The following is a 16655-nucleotide window of genomic DNA, read 5'->3' as shown; positions in this document are numbered from 1 at the left end:
TTTGTAATAGAAGAGCAGACTGCTCCCTCATTGGTCACTTTGGTGCTTATGTTCCGGAAATAGATTAACGCGCCACTTTCCAATTTCACAATGGAGGGACAGCGACGCGGGTTTGGTCCTGGATGGTTCTGGTAGCTTTCTCACCAGTGGGACCGCACCAGAGTTCGCCAGATGATGCGGATCGAGACCACCTCTCTTTGGGGGTCTCGGGCCGATTATTTTGGTGTGGACCTGAGTGCGATTACTGGAAAAGACGCGAGGTGAAGTGTTGAGGCGCACTCATGTATGTCGTAAGCTCGATCCCAACCCCTCATCAGTGGCACTTTTGATTAGCTGAGCACACCTGATTTAATCAAGAGCATGTTAGTCATTTCAATCAGGTGTGTTTGGAGCAAAGATAGATAGAAGATATGCAGGACAGGGGGGCTCCAGGAGTAGGATTGAGAAACACCTTTTACCATCAGCGGACGCCACAGAAGTGTGCAGAAAGAGACGTGAACACTAGAGGGCGCAAATGTGTCGTAATTGAATCTTAGATGTTTTTCCCACTATTATGAAATCGAGCTGTCAATTAATTAGGCTAGATTTAGTTGTAAATTTACTGCCGTGATTAGAAGGCAGGAGATCTAAGAACTAATCGCACACTGTACACACTCAAGGTGTGCTGTACAGAAACAAGCAAAAGCAATGCTTCAACACAGTTGACTTAAAACTTGTACTTGTAAAGTGCAGTCCAAGACAAAGTTTAGTATTGATGAGACTGTAGAGTGCCTGTTTGGCCCATGAGCATACAGGAAGTTTGTTGGCTTGTAGTTTTTTTACCTCTTGAAATAACTTTGCTTGAGAGTGTTGTTTACAGTAGATGGGCTAACACAATAACCACATAATAGTATCGAGAGATTATCTTAATGCATGTATTCTTGGTTTAGTCACTGAATTGTAACAGTGAACAGAAATCAAATTCTTATTTTTGGTAATTCTCAAGTGATAGGCATAAATGCAGACTAAAGTGTCTATTCAAATTTAAATTCCACTGCAATTCTATTAGTGAGTGGCATAACGTCTAACAGCCACTGCTGTTTTCATCTTTACCATCGCGGATGTCTGTAAGGTTTACATTTTTTCTCCCCTTTTCCACTCCAACTTTGGAGCCACAAATCGTAAAAAAAATTATTAGTTTTGCCTCATTCTCTACATTGGCATGAAAGTGAAGTGTTGTAATACTTGAGCCCATCTTCATGGCTTGTAACTGTACTAGGGCATGGGGTTTCAGACAATTAATATTAATGATGAATGCTTCCAAAACTAATTGTAAAAAATGAACGTGATAAAATCAACTGTTTAAATTTTAAATTATTAAACTGCAATGAATCATTTTCATGGTGTCTTCCCAATCAGCCTGTTCCATATCAGTGTCAGTGATGTGGGAACGTATTCAGTAAGAGGAAGAATTTTTCAGCATGTCAATACCAAGAGTAATCAAATTTGCATTTGTAGATTATACTGTCAATGACAGAATTAGTGTTGGCAGGGTGTATGACCTCCAAGAGCAAAACCGAAGAAAAAACTAAATCGTACTGACTGTGCCACCACCACAATAAAACATTATTTGGATTCAATAACTCTATATCTGTTCTTTCATTAGTTCATATTTGATAGCATGAGCTCTGAAATTAGTTTTCCCATTCCTCGACTTGGACTTGGGGACAACTGACTTGCCTGCAACACTGCCCTCAACAAGAGTTTATGCTGCAAACACCACACTCTCTTAGACACCTCCCACTGATGGCACCTGAGTAAGTCACAGGTGACAAGTCATGACAGAGAATTTTATATGTGATGCAATGAGAGGACCCTGGTTGACAAAATCCTCCCTACCACAATGGAAGCCAGTTATGTGGTTTTCTGATCACTGTCAGCTACTGACACAGCCAAACTCCGACATCTTTGATGTTTAGTTTTTGAGATGTGTGTTCCAGTTTCTTTTTTACTAATTCCCCCATTTCTGTGTTTATCTGTTTCAAGTCCTGATAGGAAGGTAACAACAAAGAATGTCAGCCTCAGAGGACTCTGCCCTGGGAATTAGAGGTGAGGCCTACAACTGATGGGGAAGAGACAAGGACAGGAGGAAACTAGGGAATGCAGCTTAGGTGAAAAAGTACAACCAATTGACATTTTGGCATTTACAATTTTACTGTGAGATTGTAGAACACTAATGTTTTCCTTGCCTTCAAAACTGTTCTGGACACCCCCATGTCCATTGCTTTTATATGAATCAAATACAACATGCATATGTCACTACTTTCATCCTGTATTGTATCATAACTTAACACTGCATATGCATTGATCATTCATCTTATTCAGGTGTCTATATCATACTGAAGCAGAGACCAGAGGCCCATTAATTCAGTGTACTGCCTACAGAGATTGCTGGTTGGAACAGAAATTTAAACTCCATTCACATTGATAGCTAGATAGTGTGGTAGAGCACTCTGCCAGCTATCAATATTTCAGTATTTCAAGTAAAGTGAAAAATATTTTGTTAAAGAAAAAACACTACATTGCTAGCTAATATGGCTGAAAACCTGACACTTCTGTAGACATGCATTCCAAGGCATTACTACTGAGACAATTCTGTACAAAGTACTGTCCTTGACTGAAAACTATACTGGTTCATCACAGATGAAGAAAGAACTCCCACTACATAAAACACAGGACAAAATTTTCAGTTGTCATACGTTATGTAAAATGCAGTTTGTCATCCATAATGAAACGTTTATAATATTCATCATCAAATTTCTGAACATTTCCACAAATGATGATTTCTTACACTAAGAGAGAGTGCACATTTGCATTAGTGCTTATGTACTGTTGATGGATTTATTTAACACAGCAAGATGACTCTTTTTTGTATAAAATCAAAGCTGGTAATGCTGGGCTACTGTACACCCTCAGAGTATTTCATTGAGGCAAAGCTGATCTTAAAATCACCTGGACGACTCATATTGTGCACTGCATTCTCTCCGCTCACTGAGATAACAAGGACCTAAGACAGTAGTGACATTATCACCCAGTTCCCTTTTTATAGGCTGGCAGAAATTGGATAACAACCAGAGTGTTAATATATTTACTGCAGGTTTATTACAATGACTGACAGACTTGAGAGAAAAAGGTATTAAAGTAACTATACGTCCCCTCCCCTTAAAATCCTACAGTCTTTTTCAAAAAAAAAAAAAAGGTAGAAAAATTGTTCAGGCCATTTTAAAAGAAAACACATCCTTACATAAACTTAAAACTGATTCTAAAAACAGGTGCATGTAAAGCATCCAAATGTCCACTGCCAAAGGAACTCTAACCACCCACAACCAACATGAGGGATGATATAAAAAAAGATGGGACTTGGTAGACATCAGTGGTTTTAGCTGGTATCCATCTACAAAAAACAAAACACAGGGTTAGAGGATCCCAAGTACCTTGAGCACACAAATTTATTATACTTGAAATGAAGCCACCTGCAACCTGACATTGGTTGTGCCCAATCTCACTCACTCTGGCATTGTAGGCATCTAGCTGGGCGTCCAGTTCTTCGGCAGACAGCTGCTGTTTGTTCGTACTCCTTCCGCCTCTACCCCTGCCTCTGGTTCCACCACCGCGACCTCCCCGCCTCGTCATCCCTCCAAAAGTACCAACTCTGCTTCGGTTCATTCCACCACCTCCTCGATTCAGGCTGCTGATCAATGGAGGAAAAAAAAGAGTGTGAACTCTACATGCTTTGTAGTAATTAACTTTAAAATCCAGTGACACGCAACCCATAGCATCAGCTTACCCTTGCATGGTGGGCCGTCTTTGTGCATCAATCTGTGATGTGACGAGCTGAATGTTCATTGGACGCCCTGTAAAGGTTTATGAGAATACCAAACAAAATTTTAAGACAAGTTAACACTGCTTAGAAGGAACTGAAAAGCCAGAGATCCACAATCACAGATGCTGAGTCTGTGACCTACCATCAAGTGGAACTCCGTTATACTGCTTCATGGCTTTCAGTGCATCTGCTTTCCTCTCAAAGTGAACATCTGCTGTTCCCAAACTGCGGCCCGATCGGTCATAGTGTACTGCTGCTTTCTTAAGCGTTCCAAACTCTGCAAACAGCTCCTGAAACAAGCATAGTAGTAGTCGAGGTCATTGTATATAACAAATACTGCTGTCCAATCAACACTGACTTATCACCGTGTACACAGAATGACAAGAGACACAAACAAACCCACTGATGTCTTGAAAAATAGCTTGGCAGCATTTTATGTACACAACTACACAACAGATACAGGACAAGAAATTATAACTAATGTCATCCATCCAAGGGGAAAAAAGTAAGTGGTAATTTTTGGAAAAAAATTCCCAAAAGGCAGCTCGTACCTGAATGTCTGCATCAGAGACCCCAAAGTCTAGGTTAGAAACAAGGAGCTTGCCCCCAGTTTCCACACCTGCTCCACCACCCCCACCAGTACCAGCCCCGGCACTGGCACTGGCACCAAAGCCATTGTCAAACAGGTCATGTTGCCATTTGTCTGGGAGTTGCTTGGGCTGCAAGAGAGGACACAGAATACAACTGCTGACTTTTGGCTGAAGTCAGATAACACGGCTGCCACACTCAGTGGTCTGCCCGGATCACCTTTGACCAGCCTTGTAAGACTTTTGGCAGATGATGAAAAACACTGAGATTCATCAAAGCATAATCAAAACAAAATACATCGGAGAAAACACTGCCTACTACATCGCATTATGATAAAATCTTTAATAGACATGTAACCCTGCATAAGATCTGGAAGCCAGGCCAAGCACTGAAACAAGCTGTAGTTGCAGCTAACCTTCCTATTCACAACGCACATCAATGCGAGATGCCTACATTACCCTTCATTTACGCTTGCAGATACAGGCGCTGTACTTTAAATATCTACATGTAGAAGGAGCATAAAGTGATGCATATGACCTATGTAAAGCCGGGTCATACCCATGCATGGCCCCTTTGCCAAAGTCACCCTCCCGTTTTTAGCACCCTAGACAATAGATCGTCGCAGCATTCCCAGTCGCCCGAACTGCAGAACGCACGTCGGCTCCGCGCCCTCAGACGCGTCATTAGGGTATCAACCGAAGATGGAAGCCTTGAGGGAAAATCCTTGCTGCCTTGAGGAACTTGTTGCATCCAGACTCCTCTTCCTGCTAGAATACATCTGTATCCCAGAAATGTCGCCTTCAATTTCATTCTTGGTCAGTGAAATAAAAGTCCTTTGGTTTTGCCGGTTGGGTTTCATTTACAGTCAGTAATTCTAAAATGGTGAGCTCTGCAGTATATGCCCAGACGGATCTTGTCTTATGAGAAATGGCGATCAGTCGTATCAGCGTCCATTTTGTAGAATCGCCATTTTGCCTTAAAACCGACGAAGGGACGTGAAATCACATTGCTGTCCTTATGAGTTGGAATCAAAGCTTCTCCTCTTCACAGGCTTCAATATACCGCTAACAAGGCACAACCTTCGACGTCTGTTTGCCTAGGTGGATTGTTACTATCGGCTTTGCGGCTCTTGTTCGAAATGGTTCATTCATTCAGAGAGGCTGCTTGCATCTGGACTCCGTGGTGAAATCCTCGGGTACTGGAGAGTGGATCCTCGGTGGGTTGTAAACAAAAATAGCCCCTTCAAGGTGGTTAACTCGTCGGAAAAAATCACGATCCGGAACAATCAATTCAGCATGGCGCTGCAGTGAAAGCCATACCACTTGCTGGCCAACTTGACAGTAAACTAGCTTGCAGAGAGAAAGTGTAATAACACTCAAAAGACTTGAAGGGTGGCGTTAAAACCATGTGTGCGATTAAAGGTTTGGGAAAAGAAAACATTTGTTAGGTACAATTCCACTAATGATGGAGACTTTTTCGTAAATTTCCGTAACCTATTATCCTCGACATTTTCTTTCAATTTGAAGGTGGCTGGCTAGCCATCCCATGGCCAAATTAGCTAGCTAGTATATCGTTAACACGAGCTAAGATTATGAGCTGGCTAAAGGAAGAACATCTGTTGAGCGTGGTATTTTCAGGCACTCCTCTTTCCGCTCCGATTTTCTCTTTCTCCTACCCTGGTATACGGCGTGGGTCTGCTTCTACCGCGACTCAGGGTCTGTCGATTCCGCATAGGGCCTGATCCAGCGCCTCCTCCCCCGCTGCTTCCAAGTCGACCGACGTTCCCACCTCGTCCTCCTCGACCACGACCTCCCCTGCCGCCGCGGGCCCCACCACCCCCTCGTTTGTTCAGCTTGATGATGTCGTCCAGAGACATATCCATCTTATCAGCCATTTTGTCACTGGATTCAGAGCCGAATAATATAATCGTACTGATTTCACCAACGAACAATGCCCTAACCCGCAACTAACTCGAACAGCGCTGCTGGACTATAACGCATGTGCGTCCTGCTTCAATGTACCTCGGTTGTGGTTATTACTCGGAAGTGACGCAAACAATAACAGCTACGGTACTTCCGTTTGGATACTGGTAAGTGGGATCAGACAGAGCCATATAGAGAGATGTTTCATGTTTTCTCTACCGCTCTGGGTGGGATATATTTTAGTGTTGTAGTAACGTTGCAATGTGTTACGTCCAGTAAACGACTGCCGTTGTTTTGTTCTCTTGGTCACTTTTTGCCCCTGTTATTATAATCAGCGAGGTCTGCTGAATCTTCCGTTGTCCTCACGCCGAAGAAATAGCACCTGTTTCTGTCATTAGTATCCAGTTCCCCTACGGAATCCAACAGTGAACAATTTTGGCTCCTGGCAGAAATTGCCCGTAAGTGCTGATCCAGAACCAGATTCTACGAACAGAATTCAAACTAACCATCACAAATTAAATTAGCAGAGCCGGTGCTAGATCGGTATTAGGCAATTTCAGTTTCTACCGCAGTTTTGCATGAAGAAGCATTTCTAATCCAGAATCACCTCATGCAAAATACACTATATGGCCAAAAGTATGTGGACACCTGACCATCACACCTATATGAGCTTATTGGACATCCCATTCCATAACCATGGACATTAATATGGAGTTGCCCCCCTGCCACCTGAACTCAATAATTAGGAGGGGTGTCCACATACTTTTGGCCATATAGATAGTGTACAAAAACAGATTCATTGCTGCCATCTAATGTATCGGTTGGAAAATGCCCAACCGAACCTGAGTGAAGGGGAATAAACAACCTGAAGCCAGATCACTATTGTTTTCATTTTAGCATTTCATCTTAGGTTTTTGGCCTTAAGTTCCTTCTGAATACAGAAAGTAAACAATACTTAAGCCAACGTCGGGGCTTGTGATTTAAATAATGTTATCGTGGCTCTACACAGAAGTGCAAGCAGTTATTCAAACTTCAGGATTTGGCGTGATTCGCCTCTTATACCATACCTAACTAGCACAAAACTGTTTTCAGATAAAATCGACATTGCGTGGGTTGTCAGAGAGTACACAATAAATTGGGGAATTTTCTAAATTTTTACGCATTTTTTTATTCTGCATAGGGATGTAAACTGGAATTTCAACACTGAACACTGGATTGTGGAGTTTATTTCCACTCCAACACATTAGGTGGCAGTGTGCACTTATAAATTGGTAAACCGCCATTGAATCAAACGAAGAAGAACAAGAGGGAACGGAGAGGAACTGAAAGTGGGAGTCCATGCAGGCAAGTGACCAAATGTCTTTTTTTTCCCCATTACAACACAGCTGATTAAACTGATATGATAAATTCCTAATGATCAAATTGAACAGCTGCTGAAACAGTTGCTTTGAACGACAGTGACGACGGTTTTGCCATGTTGAATAGTTCAGCTTGGTTGTTACCTTTTTTAGTGCGTTGTGTTCGTCTTCAAGTCCAGTTTAGAGACAGTTGAGCTAACATTGTTTGGAGTGGTATTGTTGCATAGTGTGGTTTAGTAACTAGTTAGCTAGTTAATTGTGTTGATATTGTGCACGACAGTGCGCGACGACTGGGATATGAAGGTGAAAATCAAGCAATGGAGTGGCGTGGCGTCTTGGCTGTGGGTCGCCAACGACGAGAACTGTGGGATCTGCAGAATGTCTTTCAACGGCTGCTGCCCCGACTGTGAGTTGGACTCTAAATACCGTGTGTGGTTTTAAAGTAATGTACTGATTTGAGCCAAGAGCAATGTGGCGTCGAAGGCAGTATCTGAATCGACGATATAAACTGTGTGAGACTTTAGTTAGAAGTCGTGGATAAATTAGTTAATTCACTACAGTGGCTGACTGTTGGTTATTGTCTTTTTGATGTTGCATCACTTTGTTACCCAGGATAGTGAAAGATAATGACGTATTGCTTTGTCCTTTTTAGGTAAAGTGCCAGGGGATGACTGCCCGCTGGTTTGGGGCCAGTGTTCCCACTGCTTTCACATGCACTGTATCCTCAAGTGGCTCAACTCGCAGCAGGTGCAGCAGCAGTGCCCCATGTGCCGTCAGGAGTGGAAGTTCAAAGAGTGACATTGTCAACAGAGCTGAACATGGACCGATTTTTAAAGACTGGGACACCACACAAGGGGATTACAGCATATGTTGATCTTGAATGCATGATTTCTTTACTCCTCTTTGTTCATTGTCTATTTTCATCGTGTTCTTATGCAGGAAGGTTGTGTGTCAGTAGAGGTCTGGGGAGGGGGAGGGGGAGGAGCATAACATTGTTTTAGACCAGCGTTTCTCAAACCTCTCCTGGAGTACCCCCTGCCCTGCAGGTTTTAGATCTCTCCCTGCTCCAACACAGCTGATTCAAATGATCAGTTTGTTATTAAGCAGCTTCAGGAGTTCATAACGAGTGGATCATTTGAATCAGCTGTGTTGGAGCAGGGAGAGATCTAAAACATGCAGGGCAGGGGGTACTCCAGGAGAGGTTTGAGAAACGCTGTTTTAGACTGTAGTGATGCTTCTTTTGTGTCTCTGAACAAACAGAGATATAGTCCAAATCAGGACACGGCCTATTCTCAGTGGGAAACAAAGGGAGCTGTTTTCACATAAAGTCTATGCAGTGTTGTCCGTCTCCCCTATACTTTATGTACAGGAGCTATAACCTGGAACAGTGTTTCTTTACTGCACAGACACTCCTGGACTGGCCTGTTGGCCTTCTGCAAGATATGCTTCCTCTCTGTGGAAGAAAGGACTTCAGAGGAAAGGGGCATATGGGAGTGTCATCTGGCAGTTCCCCAAATTCATGACAGTTCTGTCTGTAGTAAAAGGAGTTTTGAAGGGTTAGACGCTAGTGTCCGTGGGCTGGCATCTAGTTAAGACCACTCATACTGCACCCACACCCACTGAGAAAACTAATGGAGGTCATCAGAATTCACATTGTTCTAGATGGGGATGTCAGTGTTTTCACAATCAGATAGACAAAGAGGAGAAATGTACTTATTGCTGTTTTTAAAATGCAAGAATATTGTTTTTTCTTTGTTCCATAATAGGATGTCCTTTTGTTAAATATATTAAATGACTATCTCTTGTGGTAACTTGATGTATGGAAAACGTACACCATGTGCCCATTGCCTATATAGGCCTCTGCGCTCTTACCTGATTGGCTGCATTTCCTCCAGGTTATTTTCAGTGCCTTTTATATTTTGTAAGTCTTGCAGTGGCATATGAAGCAGAAAGGTATCCTATAGGCAAAGAGAATGTTGCTTAATTTGATATCATTTCCCAGTCATCTACTGACTGTTTGGATGTTCACCCCGACACTTCACTTGCTTTTCAAGCACTTATTCCCTTGAAAAGCAAATCAAAGCAAATCAAAATTTGTTACATTTCATTTAGATTGTAAATGACCATAGTGAGGTTAAGTATTTAAATGTTTTCAGAGGATAGTTGCATAAAAATTTTGTAACAATATTTTTAAGTATTGTAGATCAAGCAAATAACTTGCCACAGTGAGGTCAAAATAGGTATGTTTTTGCTTATAGACAATACTTCTTAGCAGGTGCTAACAGATCCACTAATCCTTTGAATATATGAATGCATCTATGAATATGTCGTGCATGCAAAGAACTAATGTCCATGCGAACAGTTTGCCTGACTGAAAACGCCAAAATGGTGTTTGGTGATGGTGCAATGCTTTGTGCTCAACTACACAGCAGTTTGACTGCATTTGTTTAGCAGATGCTCTTATCCAGAGTGACCAGAGTGGTATCCATTTATACAGCTAGATATTTTGATGATGTTTGTCTTACATATCTTGCATTTTACCACTACACCACACTACTGTATGATGGTAATCATTTCAAATTATTTTGGCAGCAAAACTCTTATTTTACTTTACCTTACAGAAAAATAACATCAATAACATTGTAGCACACAATGCTGCCTGTCATCAGTGAAGCCCCACTCTGCAATTACTAGAAGGAAGAGAAAATAATGTCTTTTTTACTCTGAAAACTAGAACACTCAAATTGAGCAGGGAGGTATTATTTAAGGATGTTGGGATTTTGAGTTACTTTAATCTGACATGCACCGCAGATGTATACAGAACTCTGCTTGTGTGACAAAATGTCCATGTTTGTCTTTGTAAAATGTCAATTTTACAGCCTTCTACAACTGTGGCTACTGATGGCTCTGTTGGTGCTCTTTGTTTCAAGCCAGGTCATAATTATAATTAAAGATGCTTGTTTGGTTTGACTTACCCAGTACATTGGAAGATTCTAATGCTCCTCACCAGGCATCTCACTAAAAGAGTTGCCTGAAATAAGGTGCACCCTTTTTCCAGATATTAAAACCAAAATTAATTCTGAAAGGAATTATGTTATGAAGAACTGCGGAATTAACCAAATGGTAAAATGGTTCCAAGAAATGAGATTAGACCTTAATTGGAGGCCTTTCCTTTGATTTTACCAAGAATTTTTCATTCATAAAATAAAAAGGGAGATAAAGCTAGAACAACACCTTGTAAGGTCTTTTCTCTGGTCCATGTCATCAGGGTTCAATTTTGAAGTTTTCTTAGAAAATTCTTTAAGACCGAGAGATGTTGAATGTTCATTAACTAACTGAACTAATGGCATCTTAGTGAAAAGCTCTTGGCAACTCCACACTTTTGGATGCCTAGATATGTGGGTGTGAAGTCTGATCAAGTTTTTTCCTTTTACCATTCTTCTCAAACAAAAGTGTGCAGAACACTTTAAATGAGACTTGACTGTTTAAATGAACAGCACTACAATACATCCAGTGAAAGACTCAGGACATTACATACAAACATGTCTTAAGAAAACTTTATTTACACAGCCCATCCCCGGTCACAAGTTTTGTGAATTCCATTTCCTCTTTTGGGATTGGTCTTTTCTCTTTCTGAGAAACAACAGATATAACACTGGTTTAAACATGGATCATCAGTGAGAAAATGCTATGCATACCATTTTATTTACTAACAATCGTAACAGAGAAATCACTGGAGAAAAAAAAAACTTGGCTTCCCATGTAGACACTGTATATATGAATGCTTCCAATCTCTATTGCCTGTCAGTTTATTAACCATATTCAGAATGCCTTGCATTTAACTACATCAGGCAGATTTTGATGAAATATTCCACGGTGCACATATCCTATTGTGGAAAACACTTTGATCTTCATCAATCAGCACAACAATATAGTGCTGTAATCACTACTGGTTTGGGTTCTCAGACGTCCAATTTTCCATTCAGTCCTAACACTGTGCATCTCCCTCTCCCATCTCCCCATGCTGCAGTAGCCAATCTCAGAAAAAGAAAGACAAGGAATGAACCTCTGAAAGAGAAAGTGGAGGCTCTGAAAGACATGCCCTAGAAGAGCTTTGAAACTTTTGTTCTCAGAACAGTTGACAGCTACTCGATATACAACACTTCCAGGGCCAAAAAGGTCAGTCCAGTCACCCAAACAGGCCTGCAAACATGACGTGCCGCTGAAAACACCTGCCACTGGAGAGGATTACTTAGGAGAGATGTGGTTGTCCTGGCTCATGCAATGCCAAACACCCCAACGGCTGACCAAATAGGGCTCCTACATATTCCAAATCAGAAATGCAAAAAGTCACAAGCTTCATCTCTCCCAGGGCATGCTGTTGCAAGGTCGGTGGGATAAAAATTGGTTTAATTAAACCGCCAGTGCTCTCATTTTTCAGTGAATTTGAATTTGAACTGCTAACGAGATAAAGGGAAACCTGTGGTGTAAGGACTAATGGTGTGTATTTCAATGACCAAGCAGGTACTTGGTATAAATTTCATCTTGAAATGCATTGATGAGTGGGGAATCAACAAGATTGTCTGCCCAATCTATAATATCATGACACTGGGGCCCAAAGGATAGTTTCGCTCTAGGGGCTGGGTCAACTTGACCAATGTACCAGGACCAGAACCTGTTTAACTCACATAATACCAAAAGTGAACCTTTTTCTAAGAAACGTACATCTCCCAATATTAAACAATTAAAATTCCAATGTGCAAAACTGCCATATGCAATATAAGCATTAACAGATCTGCAACACCATTAAATTTAAAACATGAATGTAGGAATTATAATTCAGAGCAATAATAACTGGAATTCTGCAGAATGGCAACATACTGCGATTCTGAATTTCATTTTACTGTCAGAACTGTGTCTAAAAAAAAAAAAAAAAAAAAACAGAAACCCCATGCCACCCATCCACTGCTACATACCTATCCTTGTTCCTTTAAGATAATTTTATCGATAGGGGAAGGAAAACTGTTCTCAGCCCTTCAGCAACCTCCTCTGAAGTCATGCATGCAGATGAAAAAGGAGCAGAGCAATGTTTGAATTTAAGACTGTAGTCCTTCATGTATCCTGAAAAAGATGGCAAAGCAAGTCTGATTGCAGATTTTCATAATCCGGTGGTCAGTGCTACTTTTCTGTTGGATCCAGCTTTAGTCCAATTGATGTCTTTCAAAAAAGAAAAAAAAAAACAAAAACAGAAAAAATGTGATCCCTGTTTTTTTCTTTTTCCAGAATATAAAACCAGGAACCAAGAGAAGAAAAAAGCCCTGAAAAATGTAATCCTGGCCTCCCTGAACTTGCGCTTCCACAGTAATGAGGTTAAAGTCAGGAGTCAGCCAGAGCAGACCTGAAGATGGCCATGGTTATGCATGGGGGGTCAATAGAGAGTAACTTCCAGAGCAGCAGTGGGAGGTAAGTCACTGTGCTGAAGGGAGGGGTAGGGTAGCAGGCCAGCAGTCTGGAAGGCCAAGGAGTAAGGGGGCATCATTCCCTGGGACTGTCAGACTGGGCGGTTTGCTGGTAGAAGAAGGTTGTTGAAAGTTCAAAAGGGGAAAGGGAGGGGAAAAAGGTGGAAAAGTGAGATGGCCAACTAAGACTTCTTGGAGTCCTGTGTGTTCCGTCTCTTAATGTCACTCAGGTCAACTGGTGTGAAAGCTGCAGAGGATAACAGAAATATGCATGTGATGCCAGTGCCAAATAATTCAGTTGGAATCACACCAAAATAAAATCCTGACACAAAATACACATGAACACCTACATTCACACCAGGGTACTCACAATGCAGGGCTGGGTTGGGGTTCTTCTCCACATACTCCTGAGGACCCCGCTCACTGCTTTGAGGGGACTTGATTTCTTTCATAACACACTGCCAGGCTGTGGGAACACATTTAAACAATGAACTACTGATACTGCACCCTGGGTTGTAATATTGACACCAATCCCTCCTTTTGCATATTATTAGGAAAAGACTGACAACCAAGCCAATAGGTAACTGTTTGTCAATTTGTTAAATGTTTGCTAATAGGATCTTGTCTGTCACTTTTCAGCACTGTCAATAATCAAGTTCATGTCAATGAATATCATCTGAACAGGTTAATCGTTCATTTTTTAATTGTAATCATCTTTGGTGTGTGAGCCAGCCAAGGGATAACTGGCCTCACCTGCCAAGTCGGGACAAGGTAAACACAAGTGTGTGGCTGGAGGAGGCTGACTTTTGTTTGAGAAGGCTGACTGCATCTGCATCCACATCTGATTCTTTTATTTGGATGTGGTTTTTTTTTTATATATAAAATTATTGGTTTTTGAATATTTGCTCTTCCTGTTCTGTTGTTTTTTTGTTAAGTGTCGGCCAGCTTCTCAACACATGGTGGCAGTGTGGGATGCATAATCCCTGCATAAAGGAGTGACCTATTGTTTTATACATTAGCAAGAAAAGAGAACAGAGAATGACCAAGACAAAGGCATGAAGACAGAAACCACTGTGGATCAGAGAGGAGTACACGAGACGGACTACATCTTGGCTGAGCAGTAGGGAAGAAGGAGCAGCTCAGGGAGCCCTGAGTAACTGGCAATGCCAGGAGGGAGAGCTGGTTACAGGTGCAGCAGGAGGAGACCAGTTTGTGAGGCCTGACAAGATATTCCCAGTGACCAGTGAGAGGCCATGGAGGTTGGAGGCCATAGTTGGTTCTTTTGTCTGGTTGTTTTTTTAAATAAATGATTGGTTTCTGAATATTCGCTCTTCCTGGTCTGTGTTGTAAAGTGTCAGCAAGCTTTTCCACACTGACCGAAAATTAGCATAGCTAAAAAATCCTTTGGAGAGACAGTGCAGTGCAGTGCTCACAATTCACCGAGGGACGGATGTATGGAACTAATTTAAGTGCATATGATAACGGTCTTGTGTTTTAGTTTTAGAAAAAACCTCAATTGACACTATTGCCTTAAAGCACTAACAAAAGGTGTGCCTTCTCCCTTGGGATAAGAGTGTATTAGAGCACTTCACAGTTAGAGGCCAGTTCCAATTTTTTTCCCCAGTGGACTCACTGTCATGGATGAAGCGCACATTCTCCTCATGTGCCGGTGTGAACAGCTCTCCTGTGTTGGTCGGGGACCGAGGACTGGAAGTCCGTTTGTAGTTATGAACCATTCTAGGAGCTGGTGAGCTAAAAAAAAAAACAAATGACATCACGTAAGAGTCTGCTAAATGAATGTAACGTAAACATATCTGACACCGTTGCTCACTCGACTTGAATGGATACACTTATGTTCTGCTGTGCTGGATGTTGCTCTGGATAAGAGGGTCTGCTAAATGAATAATCTAATATAAGAACAGAAACGGTATCTGTAATAGGAACAATAGCAAAGCCACAACAGTGCTTCACCCCAAGGTTAAATCATCTGAATTTAAACTTCACTCTTCTCACCTGGTCATTTCTGTGCTTCCTCTGTGTGTTTGCTCCGAGCTCCTTTGTGTAGCTTCTCTTATTCTAAAGCTGCAGAAGGAATAACATACAAAACGTTTCCATTAACGTTTCTCAATCCCTTACAGTGGGGACAGACGGCAACAACACGCTGGATATGTTCATGCAAGTATCTGGACTAGGACTAACGAAAATAACAACATAGTACAAATAAATAATCACTTGTGAACTGCCAAAATGTCTTTGCCTGCGAATTGATCAAAACGCACATCCCTTCGTCTTACTCTTTACTCGAAGTTGACGCACAGAATCACACAAAAGCTATGGGAGCAGTAAGTTTGTTAAACAGTTAGTATACGCTGCGAAATACACAAAAATGATTACTCAGTTAGCAGTTTTACTCGACAATAACAAAACACTTCCGAGCAAACCACTGCAAAATAATTGCAGCTAAGACACTGGCTAGCTCCGGAGGAGCAATAAACAACCAATTAGCTAGCTTGCTATATATGAAATAAGGTGGCGGAGCGCATTGTTTACAGAAACTACTGTGTGTTAGAGTGTACATTTAAGAACGATCGGCATCAATCATCCTTCATCAACTGCAACTGGCTAGTCAGCTATCAACAAACAAACGTTAGGTACGCTTCCAACCCCTTTTTATGAAATGCTAGCTACGTGCACATCATTTAAGTAAAAAGCTACCTAATTTTAGTTAATGTACATTAGAAAGCTATGCAAGCTAACCTGCAAACTTAGGCGAGGAATCTGAATGGTAACGTTGAATAGGTTAACTAATTACCACACTAGCAGCATTATTTCATATTTCACAAACGTATTCACATCGAGAAATCGATGAGTATTAATTACCCTGGTAATTTCTATATGGCAACTACCTATGATAGCCTGCCAACCAGTTAGCAATTGTTAGCTAGCCAGCTACCTGCTAGCTAGGTGGCTAACCGTCCTGGCTTCGACTTGCGCCGCAGCCCAACACTACACGATAGCCGGCAATAGCTAAATACGCTAGCTAGCCATCAAGTTAGATATATCCTGGACAGTAATAAGCCAGATAATAGGACGTCATTGTATAGAGCAAGATGTTCAATGATTTTATTAGTGTTACTCACGCTAACCTTTCTTTATCGCCTGCTGTACTTCTTTCTTTCTTTTCAGTTTCGTTCATACAGTCGCTCCGCTGTAACAAACTTAGGCCTCCCGGCCGTGACGCTGCCAATGCCAACCAATTCCTTCCGGTAAAGGTTGTCATACGGAAGTAGATGCCTAACCCACTAGTGACTGTACGTGTCTGCGACTGATCAGTATTTGAACGGCAAACATGATCCAGCGTTATCAGTGTTTGTCTTTTTATGAATTCATCTTTCAGATTAGTCTACTGTATTACACCGTGTTGATGCTAGCTAGAATACCCAAAGATACTGGGTGCATATATCAT

General features: G+C 41.6%; 3 protein-coding genes across 5 annotated transcripts; 1 reads left to right on the top strand and 2 right to left on the bottom strand.

The window, feature by feature from the left end:
- Positions 1-2893: 2893 nt before the first annotated feature.
- On the bottom strand, positions 2894-6479 carry LOC118780210 (THO complex subunit 4-like). Of its 2 annotated transcripts, none has more exons than XM_036532614.1 (6): positions 6126-6479; positions 4414-4581; positions 4005-4152; positions 3827-3893; positions 3550-3727; positions 2894-3433 (listed from the first exon to the last, which is right to left on the bottom strand). In XM_036532614.1, the coding sequence occupies exons 1-6, from the start codon at positions 6342-6344 to the stop codon at positions 3419-3421; spliced, it is 795 nt and encodes a 264-aa protein (XP_036388507.1). In that variant the 5' UTR covers positions 6345-6479; the 3' UTR covers positions 2894-3418. The 2 variants fall into 2 exon arrangements, with proteins under 2 accessions (XP_036388507.1, XP_036388498.1); XM_036532605.1 differs by having other exon boundaries at positions 2896-3433; positions 3550-3730.
- A 283-nt stretch (positions 6480-6762) lies between these two features.
- On the top strand, positions 6763-8732 carry anapc11 (APC11 anaphase promoting complex subunit 11 homolog (yeast)). The gene is made up of 4 exons (XM_036549080.1): positions 6763-6830; positions 7553-7716; positions 8011-8136; positions 8383-8732. Exons 3-4 carry the CDS (start codon positions 8028-8030, stop codon positions 8526-8528), a joined length of 255 nt encoding a protein of 84 aa, XP_036404973.1. The 5' UTR covers positions 6763-6830; positions 7553-7716; positions 8011-8027; the 3' UTR covers positions 8529-8732.
- Positions 8733-12981: 4249 nt separating this feature from the next.
- LOC118784466 (mapk-regulated corepressor-interacting protein 1-like) lies at positions 12982-16555 on the bottom strand. 2 transcript variants are annotated; one of them, XM_036538710.1, is made up of 5 exons: positions 16330-16555; positions 15203-15271; positions 14823-14941; positions 13560-13655; positions 12982-13436 (listed from the first exon to the last, which is right to left on the bottom strand). In XM_036538710.1, exons 1-5 carry the CDS (start codon positions 16467-16469, stop codon positions 13372-13374), a joined length of 489 nt encoding a protein of 162 aa, XP_036394603.1. In that variant the 5' UTR covers positions 16470-16555; the 3' UTR covers positions 12982-13371. The 2 variants fall into 2 exon arrangements, with proteins under 2 accessions (XP_036394603.1, XP_036394610.1); XM_036538717.1 differs by having other exon boundaries at positions 16336-16554.
- Positions 16556-16655: the final 100 nt, after the last annotated feature.

The sequence above is a fragment of the Megalops cyprinoides genome, chromosome 1, assembly GCF_013368585.1.
Source record: "Megalops cyprinoides isolate fMegCyp1 chromosome 1, fMegCyp1.pri, whole genome shotgun sequence".
In the NCBI taxonomy this organism is placed as follows: domain Eukaryota; kingdom Metazoa; phylum Chordata; class Actinopteri; order Elopiformes; family Megalopidae; genus Megalops; species Megalops cyprinoides.
This window is presented reverse-complemented; position numbering and strand designations above follow the sequence as displayed.

Excerpts from the sequence above, each read along its gene's own strand:
- LOC118780210 (XM_036532605.1), bottom strand. The coding sequence starts at position 6,344 with ATGGCTGATAAGATGGATATGTCTCTGGACGACATCATCAAGCTGAAC. Across the intron at positions 4,582-6,125 it reads GACCCACGCCGTATACCAGG|CCCAAGCAACTCCCAGACAA; the intron begins GTAGGAGAAAGA and ends CCTCTCTTGCAG. Across the intron at positions 3,731-3,826 it reads AGACGGCCCACCATGCAAGG|CAGCCTGAATCGAGGAGGTG; the intron begins GTAAGCTGATGC and ends TCCATTGATCAG.
- LOC118784466 (XM_036538710.1), bottom strand. The coding sequence starts at position 16,469 with ATGACAACCTTTACCGGAAGGAATTGGTTGGCATTGGCAGCGTCACGG. Across the intron at positions 15,272-16,329 it reads GGCGATAAAGAAAGGTTAGC|CTTTAGAATAAGAGAAGCTA; the intron begins GTGAGTAACACT and ends TTCCTTCTGCAG. Across the intron at positions 13,437-13,559 it reads CCCCAACCCAGCCCTGCATT|CTTTCACACCAGTTGACCTG; the intron begins GTGAGTACCCTG and ends TATCCTCTGCAG.
- anapc11 (XM_036549080.1), top strand. The coding sequence starts at position 8,028 with ATGAAGGTGAAAATCAAGCAATGGAGTGGCGTGGCGTCTTGGCTGTGG. Across the intron at positions 8,137-8,382 it reads CAACGGCTGCTGCCCCGACT|GTAAAGTGCCAGGGGATGAC; the intron begins GTGAGTTGGACT and ends TGTCCTTTTTAG.